Consider the following 18,468-nt stretch of genomic DNA (forward strand, 5'->3'; position numbering starts at 1 on the left):
TAAATATTTTGAACGGGGCCTCTTCACGTAGTCACAAAATGCTACTACACACACATCCACTCCATTGGCACCGGGATATCCAGATCCTATCGGTTTTTTTACAAGGTTCTCAATCTTCCGATGTATCCATGATGTTCAACAATGCACATTCACGCCAGACAATCGTTGACTTTATTTTCACCGCCACACAACGCCCTCTTTGCTGTTAATACCAGACATGACTCCGTTTGACCCGTCCACCCGCTATGTTTTAGGCGTTGTGACGCCCCAGGGAGATCTCGTCGGTCAAAGCCTCTGTTCGCATGAGGAAGTGCGAGACCCGACAGCCTTGTCTGAATGTGTGCAATGCGGCCTATCACAATATTTTCGAGTCGGCCGGCATATCTAGCCGAAGGCCGTTCTGACTGTACTTACATAATAGACTTTTGGTTCTCAGCACGGGTTATTCCGATTCGGATGCTTTTGGTGGCTCGACCGCCGCTGTCCTGCTTCAGACGCGTCAACATTCATTTTGAGCGATGTTGTGAAGCTATAAGTGCTCATGGTAAGTCTTAGCATTCGTTATCGTAGTACAAATTATGACCTTTCTATTCAGACTGACAACAATGCAAATACAACGTTAGCCGCATCCTCCATGGCCAGCAACACACTCATCTCAGTGGAACGTTTCGATTGAGGCTCCTGATTGCATAGTCGCCATGAATCTCACCACTCGTATTCATGCTTCACCGTGCATACCAACGATAGTGAAAGAAGCTGATTGGTAGTTTCATTACTTATTTACCGTTCCATGACACGCCGTATTTCACTATCTAACATGAAACAAGGCCCCTCACCTCTTATTGGACCATCGACGAATTGGAAGGCTCGGTGCCGTTGCAAATGTGTTAACATTCAGATGAGCAGACGAGGATCAAGACGGCCCTTTCACGTCAGCATGGTTTGTTTGCCACAATACATGTGCGTAGTTTTCCATCTAGATGAACTATGAACTAGGAATCTCCAGCCGATGCTCCCCGAGTCCTTCTCAATTCAAGCATTGGGAATAGTATTGGTTTGAAAACTGCAATGTTCCCTGTGCGCAACATGTGGATCCAGTCCATGAACTACCTCCACACTGGTCGTAAAGTGTCTGGCAGGAAGAAGGGGCGGTGGAAGTTGTAGTCGCCGGAGGCGAAGAAGTGGTTGGATTGGTTGCCGTAGCGGTCGTCGACTGCGTTCAGCTACCATTACTGAATTTCCACCAATGGAAGTTTAACAGATAGCCCGTTCCGCTGCCGCTGAATACGAGGAATAGGTCGGAGGTACCCGTGGCTTTGCTTACTGGACACGTCACTGTCGTCCAGGTTTGCCTGCCCCCTGTTCCCGATACGTTGCAGGTAACAACGAGTGCTCCAGTGGTACTCCCCAGACGGATTTGAATCGAACCTCCGCTGGTGGCGGATGCAACACGAGCTGAGAAGGATGCTAATGTATCCGCCGTTATTGATGAAGGCCACGCCTATACCCCATCGGAGAGGACAGTCTCATACGATAAAGACTTGCTTTTGTGAGTGTTCCTACCTTTTTAGTAATCTTATGTCAGTATGTACAAATATTGCCTGAGCTCTCAGGCCTCGGTGGCTCAGCCGCCTAACCAATATAATATAGGCACCTCTCTACTTCGTATTTGAAAGGTTCGTGAGATCACAGAAAGCAACGCATGATAGGATAAAAACGCAACGTATTGCACACAACCTCAGAGTGTGTTTCCGATTGCACAGAGTAATTTGTGAATGTGTATTTTGATTCTCAGGAGTCAGGTTACATATGCCTGGAAAAAATAATGAATAGGGCAGGATGGAGGCGACGTCAAATGTTGGGGTGCCCAATATGTGAAGGAGAATGAGCGTGACTTTGAGTTTGAGATTGGGGAGCGTCTAATGTAGTGAGTAATTTATATGTGAAGAGGAAGGAATGAGACTTGTTGGAATCAAGTTAAATGATGTTGACAAAATAAAATATATCTCAAAACGATAAAACATTGCAAGTTATCAATAGAATCTATTTATTGAGTGCTAATCTGATCACAATCCTACCAAACACCTCTATCTGACTAAATTTTGTCTCGTATCGCGGACGGTGTGCGCGGTATTCCCACGCACCCGGCCATCGATATCGCGGTAGTATAAGCCGGAAGAAACAAGGTGAGCGCTGACGCATCACCTTTGACCCTCGATGTCTCCCTCGTTCCCTACAGTCGCTGCAGCCCGCGCTGAAGCGCATCTCACACCTGTGAAAAGTGTCAAGGTACTTGTCAGATTGTTTACTTGTGAGGGAACAGAACACTTACGGTATTGTTTTTTATCTTATCTTGGGCTCGTGAGTCGTGCACCCGCCTCCGTCGCCATCTAGCTAACAGCTAGATTGACGAACCGGAACCCCTTTTCCTTCCTCCTCTTGCGTTCACGTGTGACGCTGACACCAAGGCCCCCCATACAACTGGGGACGTGGCCTTGTAACTGGGAGGTGTTCGGGGCCGGCTGCTTCGGCGAAATGGACTCGTCCGTCCATATACCTGCGTTGGTATGTGGCACTTCCTCTTCGAGGGATTCATATGCCCTGGGTGGCCACTCCAGGGCATTGTTCAGTCCATATAGACTGCTATGGGAAACGTCTCGTCAGAATCATTCATTCTAAAGGACAAAAAGATTCAATGACGACATACCTATATGTTGAATCTCTGAGATCCCTCTGGACCCCGCTGTTTTTTATGTTGAAAATTCTGGTCAACGACTACTGCTGGAGAAGGAGCAGGTACACATACCTTCCATGTGCGTTTCGCTCACTGTGATCGTGCTCTACAGGGTGATCCCTGGAGCATTGATCCTCGACGGGTTGCTGTTCGCCTGTGGATATCGTATTGTGAATTCCCAAACCTTCTCCAATAGTATCTGGGACTACATCAAAGAAAAGAATAGCAGGAATCATGAGTAAATACTAGGGCCAAAATTACTGTATTTCAGGACATACAGGTTTGGTAGTCGTTTGTATATTCATTACTTGAGTTTTGAAAGGAGGCCTGCGGCGTGAAATGCCGACTGTTATCGCACCTAGTTTTGACCTCATTAACAGTCGCTTTTGATATGCAACCCATGCTTACAATATTGAGGGGCCTGGTGTCGAGCCCAAAGTTTCGCCTGTGGCGGGGAACGCCAAAGCTTCCATAAAGGAAGACGGATAATCGCCCCTAAATACCGGGGCGCGGTTTGTTGGCCACAATGAGTCCTGTGGCAAAGGGTCCCACCCCAATTCAGTGTGTGCCGGGGGGGACGCACGAGTGCTCGCTGATGGTTGTGATCAGTTATGCGCATAATTAATAATAAAAGAGTTGTGAAACCAGCTCACCTCGCCAGCTATTCTGCCCTAATAGCCCTTCTTCCGTGTATGGATAAGGAGGGTACCATGGATCAAATAACTGTCCCTCTCCTTCAATCGCACCGGGATGGAATGTGGGGGCATAAGTCGATGATCTTGTCGTAGGTGGATAGGGCGCTAAAATCGGTATTCAGTTGGACATCTCTTGCTAGTATATTCAACTCAAAAGACTTACAGACAGGCTTCTCACCAACACTTTGACGGTCAAACCCGGATAAAGACGTGGATATTGGGAAATACGAGTCGGATAATGCTTCCACTGTACTTGGACCACGTTGAAATTGATGTAGAGCTGTATTATCGTCCGAATTCTGTGCCAGAAACTGGTCGAGGAGTGATTCTGGTGCTACTATGACATGAAGAATCGATCAACATCAAGTGTTTGTCCCCCAAGAAACGTGCGCGATACTCACACTCCGATTCAAACATGGAGGAAAAGTATCCAGGCAGAAAGGTGTTGGAAGGGATGACAAAGGATTCTTCTTGGTACTGGGCCATTGGGATAAGCGCAAAGGAGGATGGTGCGATAGGGCAGAGAGAGAACGGTGTGAGCAGGGAAGGAACGGAATTTTCCCCTCAAAACATAGGAATCGAGTGGCGACACACACAAAGAAATCCAAGGCTCATTAACCAGTGCCGAGTCTCGATCTTCTGACTCACTATTTGGTCGTGTATCAGCGCTGCAACTGTCAAAATCACCTTTTCTCCCACACATACACACAATGAGGCAGTATAATTCCTCTTATTTTCCGCCACTCGTATTGGAAACATCACAATGGAACCTCATGGCAAGCAACATAGCCCTTCTTTTAACCTTGTGGCCGAGTAGTCTGTCTGCTGTTTTTGGGCCTCGATATTTCTTGCCAACAGATTATGTGTATAATAGATAACATAAAGTAAGTGGTATTGCATCGCGAGTGTGTATGCTAGGTCTGTTGAGTCCCATCCATTACTATCGCAAATGCTCAGGGACTATGCCTAAACGAGCAGAAGAAGATTTGCTTCTCGGCAATGGCGTCCCATTGTTCTGCTATCGTGTGTGAAAAAAAGACCGGTACAGGATCATCCTCACAAGGACCTGCTACCGACTGCCTTCCTACTCACTCAAAGATACTAAAATTTCATTGTACAATGTCACTCTGTATCACTGCGTCTGCGGAAAGTACAGAATGTAGAAAGTGCACTATAATACATCTCCACAGGTTAGGTCAATCCGTCTTATCTGATTTTTCGGGTTGACACGGGTATCAGGTGTCAGACGGTGCTTATAAGAATGTCATACAGAGGATATTCGTTCCAGACACACACATATATAATCGGCGTCTCAACAGCTTCACAATTTCTTTATATCTTGTTTAAACATAGATTGCATGCCGTCATTGAATTCGCATATGTGCGTCTATTAAATATTTTGAGCGTGGGCCTCTTCACGGTGTCCCGAGTGCAACAACACACACACACACACACACACACACATTGGTACGAAGATCATCACATTCCCACTACTTTCTGCAAGTATTTTAAAGCTGAAAGTGTATCCATGATGTTCAATAGTTCACAATCAGGCAGGTCAACCTAGGATTTTCATTTTCCTTGCCCAGCTGGCCTCTGTGCTATTAATACTGCACACTACTCAGTTTGATCCGTCGTCCTCCCGGTATATTTTAGGCATCCAGACGCTCCAGGGAGGTTTCGACGCTGGCATCAGCCAGCATGAACCAGAGCGAGACACCATAGCCGAGTTGTCTGAATGTGTGCTCTGAACATGTGCCTGTGCAGGCGCTTTAAGCTCCGGTTTACATAATACAATTTTGGTTCTCAGCACGGGTTATTCCGATTAGGTTATTTTGTGAGGGGCAAATGCAATGTCAGCCGCATCCTCCATGTCCAGCAAGAACACTCACCTCACTGGAACGAATGCAGCTTATTGATAGTTTCATTGTTTACTTACCTTTCAATGACACGTCGTGTTTCACTAGCGTATACGAATTGCAAGGCTTGGTGCCGCTGTGAATGTATTGACCTTCAGACCAGTAGGCGTGGAACAGGACGGCCCTTACATTTACGTTTGGTTAGCATGGTTTTCTTTCCTCGACAGGATATGATATACTTGCGCTGGAAACTGCTACTAGCAGTTGCACCTAGTAGGTGCAGAGCACTAACAAAATTAGATTTACTATGTATAGGCAATGTAATTTAAATTATCATACCAATGCGTTAGAATTGATAAATGGATAACACTCAAGAATAACGACTAAGTAACTCAATAATTGATGTAGATTCCATCATTGGTTCTGTGACGATTGTTAGGTACACAGTTGCAAACAATACTTTATTAAGCATTGCTCGCGAAAGCCGCACCAAAGTAATCATCGCAGACACAATGATGGAGTAAAACTCAATGTCACGAGCTAATGATTATAATGATTACATCTGAAATTTTGCACCAGGATAATCCATCGCAACGCGTCACATAGGAGCATCATAACGGGGAAACAGCAATACCATTCTCATTTCTGGCGAGGCTTGTTTTATTCAAAATTCAGATTGACGCACGGACCATCCCTCAGATGTCTGGATTGACACGTGAGATTCGGGTAGATAAGATAATGGTCGTTCCATTTATATTTTACTCTTTGATCTCAAGAAGCCTCCCCAATTGATGCTCAATGATTGAATTTACCACCAACTGCCAATGTTTACATGGCCGACTAGCTCAGTTGGTTAGAGCGTCGTGCTAATAACGCGAAGGTCTTGGGTTCGATCCCCACGTTGGCCACTGTTCTTTTTCAATTTTTACTCTGGATGTTCTGAGCAATCTTGAGACCTCCACACGCTTTATGAAATGCTCACATCATTCATCGTTCTTTTTCAATGATTATCAACGAACCCGCGCCGAGAGACCCTTTTAGCGATACAGCTCCACTCTTTCCAAAAACGCACTCAAGGTACTGCAAGAAAGTACTAGTATCTTTCTGCCGTGGTAGTTTGGCAACTAATAATAACAAAAATCTGGATGCCGGTCGGTTTACGTTGCAAATTGTATATATGGCTGACATTGCAAGTTGTTTCTCAAATGTTGAGCACATCAAAAATATCCCCGTTCTTACTTATTGAACTACCCATTGCTGCCCTTTTTAAGCTCCTTCACATGGTCCTGGTGATCCAATCGTTCGCAGATTGTCATAAGAACGATCGACAGATAAAAGCAATTTAGATTGAAAATTCGAATCCCTCTCAAAAAGCCATTTTGTTCAGGTGAGCGTAAGAAGTCATTGAGTAATCAATGAGAATCATGAACTAAATGCGGAGATAGGTTTTACGCTCCCGACGAAGAAGCGGCGTAGACGAGTCAGAGTCACATCACGGGTGTTGACACTGTTGATCACCAATCGGTTTCACCACAGACGTTTTCGGTACTTGACAAGGTTAAAAAGGAAGAAAAAAGGTTTCTTCCCCAATGTCCAGTTCATCTCCCAATCGACCTTCGCCTGAAACTGATAAACCTATCGTGAAACGCGCCCCTGGAGCGTGTGCGGAGTGTAGACGCAAAAGGGGTGAGTACTGAGTACCGGCTCAAAGAAAAGCACGCGCTTTGATCATCAGTTTTGACTTTGTTTTAGTCAGATGTAAGCATGCGGATTGAAGTAGGCCATTTGGAGGTCTTATGTTAACGGTTTCTTAGGCGATAAGGCTACACGAGCTGGTTCTAAATGTACGAATTGCGCTATTGCGGACGTTGAATGTGTTTCTGTTGCATCTCAGGTAGGGTTTTCGTTCGATCTACTTCTTGAATGCTTCGACGTTTAATTCAAATGAATCTTTCTGTAGAAACCACTGCTACAAAGACAACGAGAGTATGTGGAGGAACAAGCCTGTCTATCACCTCTCGCTCATAATTGTCTCCAAGATATATCCGCATATTGGAAACAAGAGTTAACAGGCTAGAAAATTACATACAAGCTGTGAGTAACCTCTTCTCATCTCATTGATACACTGGGAACCAAACTCTCGCCCTTTCAAGCTTTTTCCAGGAGAAGATATTGAAACAGTCATCAGCAAGCCGCCACCCACCGATAAAGATCGTGTTGCTTCTCATAGCTCGTCTCCTCTGGTCAAAGAATCTCTGGTTAAGAAAGATCATGTAAGTGGAGGTGATCCTCCAGAGTCTTTAGGCTTGGCCGATGAAGAAGACATCGAGCATGTCGCTCTTGTCAAGCAACTTGGGTCTTTGAATTTGACTCCAAGCGTCATATATCGATTCTTTGGAGCTGCCAGCCCGTTCATGGCAGCGAAGCAAGCTGCTACTTTGAAAAGTATGCATACTGGCATACCTGATACAGGAGTCCACCCCAAAAATTACAGAAGACCGTTGTACTGGGGTATGAGCTCTGTACGTTGTATTTTCTCAACAGTCAATCACAATGTGATTTGCTAACTACTTTTGTGTAGTGGGAATCTGAATGGGTAACATCACCTCCAGCACCTTATATTTACCCAGATTTCGATCTCATGCTCGACTTAGTCCAAATCTACTTTCAAAAAACTAACAGTCTCTTCCCTATTATTCACGAACCGACGTTCATGAAAGGCATTATGTCTGGTAAACACTACGGGGACCAATCGTTTGGCATGACAGTCCTTCTAGTCTGCGCGAATGGGGCAAGATACTCCAAGGATCCTCGAGTTATTTTCGCACCAGATGCGGCGGGCTCGGAGTTTTCTGCAGGCTGGCACTATTTCTCCCAGGTACCGTTCCATCGACGGATCATGCTGTATACCCCTACTGTGTACGATCTGCAGTACTATGCCGTGAGTCATTTTCATGCTGGCGATCGGTGATGGAACTCATCCTGCGTGCAGTTGGCTGCCGTCTACCTCACTGGCTCGTCCATGTGCCCCGTGAGCTGCAACCTCGTCGGGATAGGGCTACGATACGCCATTGAGATGGGTGCACACCGTCGAAACGGCCAGGATCGCCCCACGGCAGATACGGAGCATATGAAACGCGCGTTTTGGTCAGCATGTAATTTATGATACCTTTTTGTGACTTCGCTGAACATCAAATAGGGCGCTTTTCTGCTTGGACTCTATAGATAGCTCGTTCTACGGTCGGCCATCGGGCATCTCGCATGAATCGTGAGTACATCTCTTCCATGCGCCATTATGTTGTCATCCTCTGATTATGCCAAGTATTGATATCGAATATCCCGTTGAGTGTGACGATGAGTATTGGGAGCATCCGAACCCCGCGAAGGCGTTCAAACAGCCAGCAGGGATACCGTGTAAAATTTCAAGCTTTATTCATCTAATCAAGTTGTGCGAGGTTCTTGGATTTGCGTCGAGAACATTGTACTCCACGTATAAATCGAAATTGCTATCGGGATATCTGGGGGGTGACTGGGAGATACGCATGGTAGCCGAAATTGACTCGTCGCTCAACAAGTGGAAGCTGTCACTACCGGCGCATTGTAAGAACCTTGACAATTTTTTCCGTCTTCTTTCTAATCAATTCCTATTACTTCAGTGGTCTGGGACCCCCACCGGGAGGATATGTTGCATTTCCAACAATCGGCCCATTTACACTACTTGCTTGCCTACATACAGATCCAGTCTCACCGTCTCTTTTTGACAAGACAATCATCCCTGTCGTTTGCGTCTCTCGCAATGTGTACGAGCGCTGCAAGGTCATGTGGCCATATTCAAGAAGCTGCTATCGCGAGAGATCTCCGAATTCTCCCACAGACCATCGTTCGTCAAGATCACCCCTTCAAGATCGTCTGCCACTGATTTACGTTATTTTTGTAGTATATTGCATTCACGGCAGGTATTATCACAGTTCTTTGCCTGTGGGGTAGTCATCGGCCAGGATACGTGGGTGATACCCAAAAAGAGATGGATAACCTTTTAAGATGTGTAAAAGTTCTGAAGGAGTGCGAGAAAATGTAAATTATTCTGTTCTCGTATGCTGTTACCAGAACTGATCAGTTATACCTTTAGTTGGCATAGCGCAGGACCATTACGGCGAGTGACATCCTCCGTTGTAAGATACATAGTTTGTAATGTCCCAAATTCCTGTTAGCGACCTTCTCTGCGAGGCCGGTGCCCTTAGTCTTAACGACCCAACAGGTGAAACCCCAGAATTCTCAATAGAGAATGCCACACTGGCACAGCAGGCGCCGGACGTCTTTGAACAGAGCCCATTCTCCGTTCCTACTACCGAAGATACCTCCTGGAGCGATGGATCATGGGATCTATACAAGTTGTACCTCGCAGAGATGGGTCATCGAGGCAACCAACCTGGTATACACAATACCGCACCATCTGTTCCTCAAGCCCCCATCCAGCAACTAGGCCAGCCGCCATCGATCAATGATACTACATACACCTTCTGGTCTGATACCTCGACGGCGTACAACTGGTAAGTCGGATTGTCTGATATTGTCGTTCTGCTTGTTTTGAGCACACTGTGACATCCTTTGGCAGCTTCGAGGAATGGGATAGATATATTCAAAGTATGGGACAACTCGAGTGGTACGTGTGTTTAAACGTTCCCTTGATTGTAAGTTCATATAGCTCTTTAGATGATTGGTTTATATGATTGCATTTGATGTAATGGGGTCGTATTGGAGGATAACGTATATGAGACTATTGTGCGGATGTCACTACTTGGAGATTTAAACTGTGAATGATATGAAGCGCAAAAAATGTTTTCGTACCGAGCTATAAGTCAGTCTGTGATTCTCCTCGAACTAGGACATGTTCCAAATACCGCTTCCATCCAAATCACCTGGAGGGTATATAGGCAGGTCGAGTGTTCCGCTGATGGTGGGTCCATTATCTATCTCCATAGAAATCGTGCTCGGGCCCACGAAACCCTTCACTTGACGCGTTGCTGTGAGATCGTCCTTTGAATTATATGTAAGTGTGGCATTGTAGCAAGTAAATAGTTTGGTTGTGGCGCTCAATCTTCCGATGAAATGGTAGATGACACCATCTACAAGGAAAGACGATGTAAAAACATCAGCGCCAGTACTTCTGATAAAGCCAAGCGAGGTGAGTGGCATGGCATAGATCGATCTGTAAGAATTGTATTGGAACGTTAAACTTTGAAGTTTCTGAAGACAGTTGAAAGGTACATACGGTGTTGATCAAGACTATGATGAAGTTTGACAACAAGTTAGGACGCTTTTTTAAGATCTAGAGGGCTCGTTTCTTACTTATCAGTCCCGTATTAGAAGTCGGCATCAATCGGCATTAATTTTGAAAGAGGCAGTGTATTTCCGACTGGTCAGGTCATGCGATTGCGATCAACAGGCAGTTACAGTGCAAATTACATTCCCGGTATCTCATTAAAACTCCGAATACTCACCTTGAGCCATTTCTTTTGATTCCTCTAGACTTGTACATATATGATATAAGACGTAAGTTTTGATTCACTTAAAGGTATTGGTTGATAGCTGAAGTTAAGGCAAGGATATTAAATAGAGTTCCAGTCACTCTCTGCCGTTGGCAAGTCGGCCATTCCAGGTGAATGTTCTCACCAGAAAGGGGCGGGAAAGGAATTATATTTATACGAGTTCACGCAACAATGCAGGTCTACTTGATAGTTTTAAAATATGGGACGAGTTGATGGTACCATGAGATGTAGTTAACCCAACATGCTTCAACAGTCGCGTCCATTGCAGTCGAACACCTGAATTCTCTCGGTCTCGGCTCCACCGTCTTGGCGTTAAAAGTGGACTGCCAGCTAAACAGTGCCGGAAAATTCCGGGTTGTCTGTTTACCAATTTCAACATGTCGAACCTCCTTTCTTCTTATTGCCCTCACTGCAGGTAAAAAATCTATGGCCTCTTATGCGACAGCAATAAGCCCCCGGTCGTCGATATTCTTCTCAATACGTTGCACCTCTATCTTCTCTCGTGGCGTCCCTGGAATTGATAATTGCAACACGGCAAATAGGGAATATTTCCCATCCTTTCCTTTATTCTGCACACCTCAATCCACACGTCATCTTTCTTCGAACTGCACGACACTGATCATTTGCAATATCAACAAATTCAAGCTTTTGACGTCTTGATGGTTAATGCAGGATACATCGCAGGCAAAAATTCTATTTTAATAACCATGTTATATTGGACCACTGATAGTTCGTTACAATCTATGCCAATTTCAGAGCCTCCATTTATGCGCTGGTGAGGTATGTACATCTTTTTATATATGTGGTATAAATGTCGTCCAACTGACTATCGAAAATGCACTTGAAGGTAGGTCCCTTAGGGTGATCAAGGACTCCGTGATCAGTATAGCTCGCGCTAAACCATACATCGGAAGGAGGACAGCAAACATGAAAGGGGATATGTGAACGCGTATGAAGCCTTTCCAGCCGCGCTTATACGGATCGGTAGGTGCCTTTAATACACCGTCTACACTGAATACGACCACAAGGAAAGATGCCGGAATGCATGTTATCAACAACGATGCTACACGCCACAGTATAAGCTCCACAGACGACGGGAATCTGAATGACCATGCAGCACAATGGATGGATCCAAAGACAACCCCTATGATCGACACGACAAGGTTAACGTGCATATCGTAGTCTCCCAATATCGCGTAGAATTTTGGGACCTTTTTTATCCCTTCTGCTTCCGGGCCCTTTCGGTGTTGGAAGTGATGAAATTCTGGAAAGTTCTCGCTCATGTTATGAAGACACTTGGAGACATACATGAGTGCCGCAATGGGCCAGGACACAAGTTTTCGAAGCACGTTCCTGCTAAAGACTGGCTGGCGCACTCTGGCCATATCTTCTGTGTCTGAGAACTTTCCTGGGTTTTGAAACGTCAGGTCGAGGTGCACGGTTCACAAAAATGTGTGCATCACCTTGATGTGACTTCTCTTTCGTAATCACTGTCTCGTTTATCTGGATCGTCAAATATTCCGACATGGGATCTGTTCGGAGTTCTCGACGTTAATTCGTCATTTCAGGCTGCAGAGAACGTACCTTCCTTCCCCGGTTCGTCTGTTGGCTTCAAAAGATATACCGGGACCGATGTACGGACATCGTACGGCTTGTTCCACCAGAAGAAGTAGACAGTGGCATTAATCGCAGCGAATGCTAAGCTGGAAATCTCGAGTTTGGTCGTACCCAATCCTTGCACTTTCCGGGTAATGACCTGCAGAATAAACCATGTGGTCTGACCTATGACGAGAAATTTGGCCAGTCCGTCACTCTTGCTACGATCTTCAATCTCTTTCACGGAGATATCTGGAAACCTGACTTTGCCTTCTCGGAGGAGATGGCTAAGGTGCTTATGAGACAAAACACCCATCGGCCTTTGACCGTCGAAGAGTGTAAATCCACCCATTTGAAGGAAATGCGCATGGGTTAAAGTCCAGCCGTGGTCCACGTACACAGAATCGATGTTGTCTAATGTGCTCGGTGGTAAGTGCTACTCTGCAATCAATTATATTAATCCAATTCTAACGTACTGATATCCTTTAAATGGAGCAAAGTCCGTGCTCCAAACCATTGCCTTGCTGCCCACAGAATCATCATTTCCGGCGTTACGATCGTCCAAAGCATATACTCCAGCCTCCTGAAAGTCGACCTCCACCATCCCTCACCGGGCTCCGGGATGTCGGGATGGACTGCTACCCAGGAGCATGCGAATATTGTTGCGAAGCAGCTCCAGATGATATCCCATATCGATCGTTGATCTTGACATGCGCATGTCACAGAGGCAGATGTTGTATCCCTCAACGTGAGTTCCCTTGCATGAGCTTGAAGAGGGAAAGCTTTTGTAGGGTCTCTTGATAGGTACGATACAAGAAGTATAAAGAATATCATGGGGTCGCTTTACAGTGCTACTCGATGCCGATATGTGTTATAAAGAGATGGACATTCCCCCGAGTGACATGGCATGTCATCACCCTTAACATAGATTTTCTTCAGACCCTATCTATGTCATGACGTACAAATCAGAACTCATATTTGCAAATTATAAAGCTAGTCGTTGTCGGCGAGCAATCCTCTCTCCTGGAATAACTCGAAAACAATAAAAATATGTGGAATAAGGTAGTCAATATCTTATTGCTGGTCCGATGAGAGGTAAGGTCACTGGAAGACACAGCGCAAAGGCTCTTGCAGACGGGCGCTTCTCTCCCATTTTCAACTGCGCTTGGAGCATCAAATGAACGTGAGATTCGGCCTGGTGGGAGAAAACCTGTTTATGAATATGAAAAGTGATCACGGGTGTTCAAAGTGATGTAACACTAGATAAGGATTAATGAAAGAAGTACGTGTGGCGAGAACGAGGGGCGGTCACTATTTGCATACTACTTGGGACAGCAACATAAATATCCAGCGCCCCGCCCACGTCTAAAATTTATTGGGACCCCGTCTTCTGGTTCGGTATACGACAGACAGACCTACGAGCTTCACCATGACGCAACTAGGGCTTGAGTGGGATGCTCTGTGAAATAGACGATCCAATATTCACCTTCAATTCCGCTGATATGCGCCAAGTACTCATTGAGGCTGTTACATGCCTGGACCTATCATAAAAGGTTTGTCCCGGAAAGAATAGAAAGTTTCATACTAAATCGTCCTTGCAATCTTTTGAAATAAGGGAAAGGATTTGGCGTTTGACCTAGCCTGCGGGGGAATCTCAACTTGGGCCATTTAGCGGCTTTGAGTCTGATTTCCGTCAGCCTTTGGATTCTTCCAATATTTATATCAGACCGTCAGAAATCTTCATTCACCTGGATACAATACTTTGGTATTTCTTCGTTCAATTTTCCTACCATACAACAAACTTCGTTATTCAACACTATTTTCTGACCCGATGCGCTTACTCAGCAGTCTCATCGGACTTTCGTATACCCTTGGCGCCTTTTCTAGTGTCATTCTAGATGGGAGGGATGGGGCGCGAGACGAAGATGCGGGTGCCATTGGGCCGGATGCCGATCTGTATATCGGAAACAAAGCCATTTCTCCAGACGGGTTTACGAGATCGTGAGTAACTGTACTCCCCAAATGTTGATGGTTTTGACAATTTCTGAAGTGCCGTGCTGGCGGGATCATCAATGGACTCTCTTTCGTTCCCGGGGCCTGTCATCACTGCTACTAAGGTATTCCGAACCATACAACGATAACGAGTTCGTGCCTGATTATTCCTACAGGGAGATACCTTTCATTTGAATGTGATCGATGAGCTCAAAGACCCGTCGATGATGATGAGTACCAGTGTGGTAAGCATGTGTAAGCCCTTTTGTCACTCAGTAATGAACTCTGCATCCATAGCATTGGCATGGCTTCTTTCAAAAACGGAGCAGCTGGGCCGATGGCGTATCTGGTGTAACCCAATGTCCGATTGCTCCTGGACACTCCTTCATGTACGAGTTCAGTACGGGAGACCAGACGGGTACCTATTGGTACCATTCTCATTTTTGTTCGTCTCAATCACCTTCATCACATTATAAACACCTGAATAGTCGTAAATTATCTAATTCAGCGACCCAATACTGCGACGGCCTCCGTGGGGCTATCGTAGTTTATGACCCAGAGGATCCTCATAAAGATCTGTGCGTGGTTATTTGCGGTAGCGTTGGACATTAAACTGACGAATTTATTAACATTTATCAGCTACGATTTCGATGACGGTAAGCTTGCTGACTTCTATGGGTCGAATTACTTAGCCACACTCTCCTCTCCGTAGAATCAACGATTATCACGCTGGCGGACTGGTATAAGCAATTTCCCCACTCCTGTTCAAACTGCATGCTGACCATTGGCCTCTTAGGTATCACGCCGTTGCTCCTATTACCCAACGCTCAGTCATACCCATTTTCAATTCAACGTTAATCAACGGACTGGGACGATATGCCGGAGGCCCTGCATCACCCCTAGCAGTGATCAAGGTCTTACCAAACAAGCGCTATCGATTCAGATTGGTTTCCGTCTCGTGCAGTCCAAATTATATCTTTTCCATTGACGGACATCCTATGGTCAGTTATACTGCCCGCCTTTCCTTACGTTTTAGTAATTACAGTCTTCTAGACAATCGTAGAAGCTGACTCAGTCAACGTCAAGCCATTTGTGGTGGATCAAGTTCAAATATTTGCAGGCCAGCGTTATTCGTTCATTTTGGACACAAAGATGCCCGTTGGGAACTATTGGATGAGAGCACTTCCCAACATCGGCGACGTTACTTTTAAAGGAGGGGTCAACTCGGCAATTCTTCGATATATTGGAGCCCCAGAGGCCGATCCGATCACGCTTCCTTCTAAAGGTGTCCTTTTGAAAGAAACAGACCTTCATCCATTGGAAAATCCTGCTGCTCCCGGTGCACCTGGTCGTGGTAAGGCAGATGTTAACATCAACTTGGATATCGAGTGGAGCATGAAGACGCAGAAATTCTACGTCAACAATGCTTCATATGAGTCGCCTTCGGTCCCCGTTCTTCTCCAAATTATGAGCGGAAAGGAAACTGCGCAAGAGCTTTTGCCTGCAGGCTCAGTGTACGTTTTGCCCCCTAACAAGGTCATCGAGATATCGATGCCTGGTGGTTCAGGAGGAAGCCCAGTGAGCATTTTGATTTCTCTCTTTCTTTAATCTTACTGATAACATGTTTGTACATACGTGCTTTCTAGCATCCTATTCACTTGCATGGAGTGAGCGTTACTGCTTTATGTCAAGAGTGACGGCTTGACTAATGTTTGATTCATTCGTAGCAAAGCTTTTCCGTTATTCGAAGTGCTAACAGCTCTATTTATAACTACGAAAATCCTGTCAGACGCGACGTGGTAAGCATTGGAGACACCGCAATGGACAATGTCACAATTCGCTTCACGACGGACAATGCTGGTCCCTGGTTTATGCATTGGTAAGTGCAACATGTGCCTTTAAGAGGCTTTCTTTCATCTCTGAGTATCATTCCATACCCCAGCCACATCGACTGGCATCTCGAGCGGTATGTCAGTTGGTCATTATATCAGATCTGTTTCTGATGCTCCTTGATAGGGGTCTTTCTGTCGTGTTTGCCAACGATGCACCCGCCATTGAGGATTCTAAGCCTCCTCCTAGTGCGTAACAGTCATTCTGACATCTATGCAGACGCTTTCTTATCAATACTCCTTAGAATCGTGGGACGAACTGTGCCCCATTTACAACGCTTTGACTCCCCAGAAGTTCAATTGAATGGGTTTTACTAGTAAAGGCTTAATTCAGTAGTATAGAATGTTCAAAGATTCTAGTCCCTGTCTTTCATAGATCCATTTGTGCTTGTTTTCGAATGCTCGTTCCAATCTTTGTCGGCTATCGCAAAAGACGTGTCTGGTTCTCCATTCAACGTGATATTTATGAAATTCTCTATAAAAACGCTTTCCAAAAAGCAGTAACCTTAATACAAAGAATTTATCAGTCGAGGTATGTGTCTCTTTGCCTGAATTAAAATGTTATATTCATGAATAGTGCTATTCTCCAATCAGACTCCATACGGAAATGCTCACAGGAGCTGGATATGTTTCATTCCCACCCCAGGGATCCCTAACGGTAGTGTTTGCAATACAGGAGAAGGAATACAACTTCATTGGGAGGTTCACCAAATTACCCTTTTCTTTTGTTTCCAACAACGCTCGAATTTCCTTTGAAACCATTGAACAAGTGAAAGCCGTCTCTGGGTTCGAATCTACTATCGGGCCTAAAAACTTGTCTATTGTGTTTTCCAATGGCGTTACTGTCAATGGACCATTGGATATGCCAGTGTTTCCACCTGGCCAATACACTGGAGTAGCTCAACACATTCCAAATGCTTGATGCTCAAGACATGGCAAAGGAGTAGATGATAATTTTCTAGAATGAGTAATACTTCGTGTCAAATGTAATCGCAATGCAGGCATAGGCCAACGACATAGAGTGACACTTGATTAATGAATGTTTAACGTTGTCGGGTCGACTTGGCAAGTCTATTACAGGTACTAGGCTCGTACCCAGTCGTTTCGTAAAGTTTGTCGTCCAAATACGACCACAACAATGTGCAAACAACGGCAAAGTAGTAAATAGCCTGGTGCCACAGGGATGTTGCCGCATTTTAAATCTCCGATGGTGATGGTTCCTGAAATATTTAGTATCCATGGTTATGTTATTTTCCAGCGCTATTCAGATCCTTGACTGCTCTTAGATTCTCTGACGACCATCCGCCATGGTGTCATAATTCAGAGCCACTTAATAGACACGTGTATTATTAGATGCAGCGTCTCGTTAAAGTATCCGGTTTGGAGAACGGATTCTCAGCACACGGCGGGGCATCTCTTTTACACATTTATTGACGCATATACAGATCTCGTTCCTCCCCAAGTCATTTCAAGTTAGCTATGGCTCAGTCCAAGTCGTCCTGGCTAATGAATTGCCACTGAGGTAACGGACTCTTGTTGTCCCCAAGTCCAATTTGCTGAACCACGAGCTAGGAGAACCAATGTTCGTCTTCAACTCAAAAGTGCCCGAAGATTAATGGCAACATACATGTGCATTGCTAACTGTAACAGCGTTGATTGAACCGATTTCATGAGATTGTTGTTCTATGCTGAAGAAAAGGTGTATCGTAACAAATTTTATAGGGTCATTGACGCATCAAATACTTACATGTAGGTGTTGGCGGATGCGTCAACCTGGGTGAGAACCCAGTCTACGATTGTCCTGCTATAGATGACATCCCTACCGGAATTGTCTAATCCGAATCCTCCGATGACTGGGCCAATGTGTATGTTTGGATTAGTTGGTTGGGTGATTTTGTACGTGTTAGGGCTTGAAGAATCAGCACGAACACCCCACTATAACACATAATTAGCGTTGATGTGCTATATTATGCAGCAGCATTTTCGAGAGAACATGAACCTACAATTTGATTCGAATTGTCAGTTGTAATCTGCGCCTGTACAGTGATAGGAGCGCTGATATCGCCTCGGGTTGCGTAATTTCCACGAGCAAAAGGCCAGGATATGTTTGTAGGTACAACGCGAATGAGATAGTTACCGTCGGAGAGGGCCATT

General features: G+C 45.2%; 7 protein-coding genes and 1 non-coding gene across 8 annotated transcripts; 4 read left to right on the forward strand and 4 right to left on the reverse strand.

Annotated features, from left to right (window-relative positions):
* Positions 1-2,390: 2,390 nt before the first annotated feature.
* On the reverse strand, positions 2,391-3,915 carry JR316_0007630 (uncharacterized protein; the record flags this gene model as incomplete). The annotated part of the gene is made up of 10 exons (XM_047893364.1): positions 2,391-2,643; positions 2,708-2,743; positions 2,807-2,939; positions 3,013-3,092; positions 3,143-3,179; positions 3,238-3,267; positions 3,318-3,326; positions 3,388-3,534; positions 3,593-3,766; positions 3,831-3,915. 10 exons carry the CDS (start codon positions 3,913-3,915, stop codon positions 2,391-2,393), a joined length of 984 nt encoding a protein of 327 aa, XP_047746679.1.
* A 2,207-nt stretch (positions 3,916-6,122) lies between these two features.
* JR316_0007631 lies at positions 6,123-6,196 on the forward strand. Its single transcript has one exon. It is a non-coding gene; the product is annotated as a tRNA-Ile (tRNA).
* A 681-nt stretch (positions 6,197-6,877) lies between these two features.
* On the forward strand, positions 6,878-9,207 carry JR316_0007632 (Putative transcriptional regulatory protein; the record flags this gene model as incomplete). Its single annotated transcript, XM_047893365.1, has 10 exons — positions 6,878-6,974; positions 7,103-7,182; positions 7,249-7,274; positions 7,328-7,382; positions 7,442-7,810; positions 7,870-8,229; positions 8,281-8,435; positions 8,488-8,556; positions 8,611-8,888; positions 8,945-9,207. The coding sequence occupies 10 exons, from the start codon at positions 6,878-6,880 to the stop codon at positions 9,205-9,207; spliced, it is 1,752 nt and encodes a 583-aa protein (XP_047746680.1).
* A 272-nt stretch (positions 9,208-9,479) lies between these two features.
* On the forward strand, positions 9,480-10,018 carry JR316_0007633 (uncharacterized protein; the record flags this gene model as incomplete). Its single annotated transcript, XM_047893366.1, has 3 exons — positions 9,480-9,838; positions 9,904-9,951; positions 9,994-10,018. The coding sequence occupies 3 exons, from the start codon at positions 9,480-9,482 to the stop codon at positions 10,016-10,018; spliced, it is 432 nt and encodes a 143-aa protein (XP_047746681.1).
* A 151-nt stretch (positions 10,019-10,169) lies between these two features.
* On the reverse strand, positions 10,170-10,484 carry JR316_0007634 (uncharacterized protein; the record flags this gene model as incomplete). Its single annotated transcript, XM_047893367.1, has 1 exon — positions 10,170-10,484. One exon carries the CDS (start codon positions 10,482-10,484, stop codon positions 10,170-10,172), a length of 315 nt encoding a protein of 104 aa, XP_047746682.1.
* Positions 10,485-11,631: 1,147 nt separating this feature from the next.
* JR316_0007635 (uncharacterized protein) lies at positions 11,632-12,785 on the reverse strand (the record flags this gene model as incomplete). The annotated part of the gene is made up of 3 exons (XM_047893368.1): positions 11,632-12,245; positions 12,301-12,369; positions 12,422-12,785. 3 exons carry the CDS (start codon positions 12,783-12,785, stop codon positions 11,632-11,634), a joined length of 1,047 nt encoding a protein of 348 aa, XP_047746683.1.
* Positions 12,786-14,264: 1,479 nt separating this feature from the next.
* JR316_0007636 (Laccase-2) lies at positions 14,265-16,618 on the forward strand (the record flags this gene model as incomplete). Its single annotated transcript, XM_047893369.1, has 14 exons — positions 14,265-14,434; positions 14,484-14,550; positions 14,602-14,670; positions 14,723-14,870; positions 14,934-15,003; positions 15,065-15,081; positions 15,138-15,165; positions 15,222-15,426; positions 15,479-16,003; positions 16,072-16,092; positions 16,153-16,304; positions 16,368-16,391; positions 16,442-16,503; positions 16,560-16,618. The coding sequence occupies 14 exons, from the start codon at positions 14,265-14,267 to the stop codon at positions 16,616-16,618; spliced, it is 1,617 nt and encodes a 538-aa protein (XP_047746684.1).
* Positions 16,619-17,798: 1,180 nt separating this feature from the next.
* On the reverse strand, positions 17,799-18,467 carry JR316_0007637 (uncharacterized protein; the record flags this gene model as incomplete). Its single annotated transcript, XM_047893370.1, has 4 exons — positions 17,799-17,882; positions 17,942-18,002; positions 18,062-18,249; positions 18,318-18,467. The coding sequence occupies 4 exons, from the start codon at positions 18,465-18,467 to the stop codon at positions 17,799-17,801; spliced, it is 483 nt and encodes a 160-aa protein (XP_047746685.1).
* Between the last annotated feature and the right edge of the window lies 1 nt (position 18,468).

This window comes from Psilocybe cubensis, chromosome 7, assembly GCF_017499595.1.
Source record: "Psilocybe cubensis strain MGC-MH-2018 chromosome 7, whole genome shotgun sequence".
Classification (NCBI taxonomy): Eukaryota; Fungi; Basidiomycota; class Agaricomycetes; order Agaricales; family Agrocybaceae; genus Psilocybe; species Psilocybe cubensis.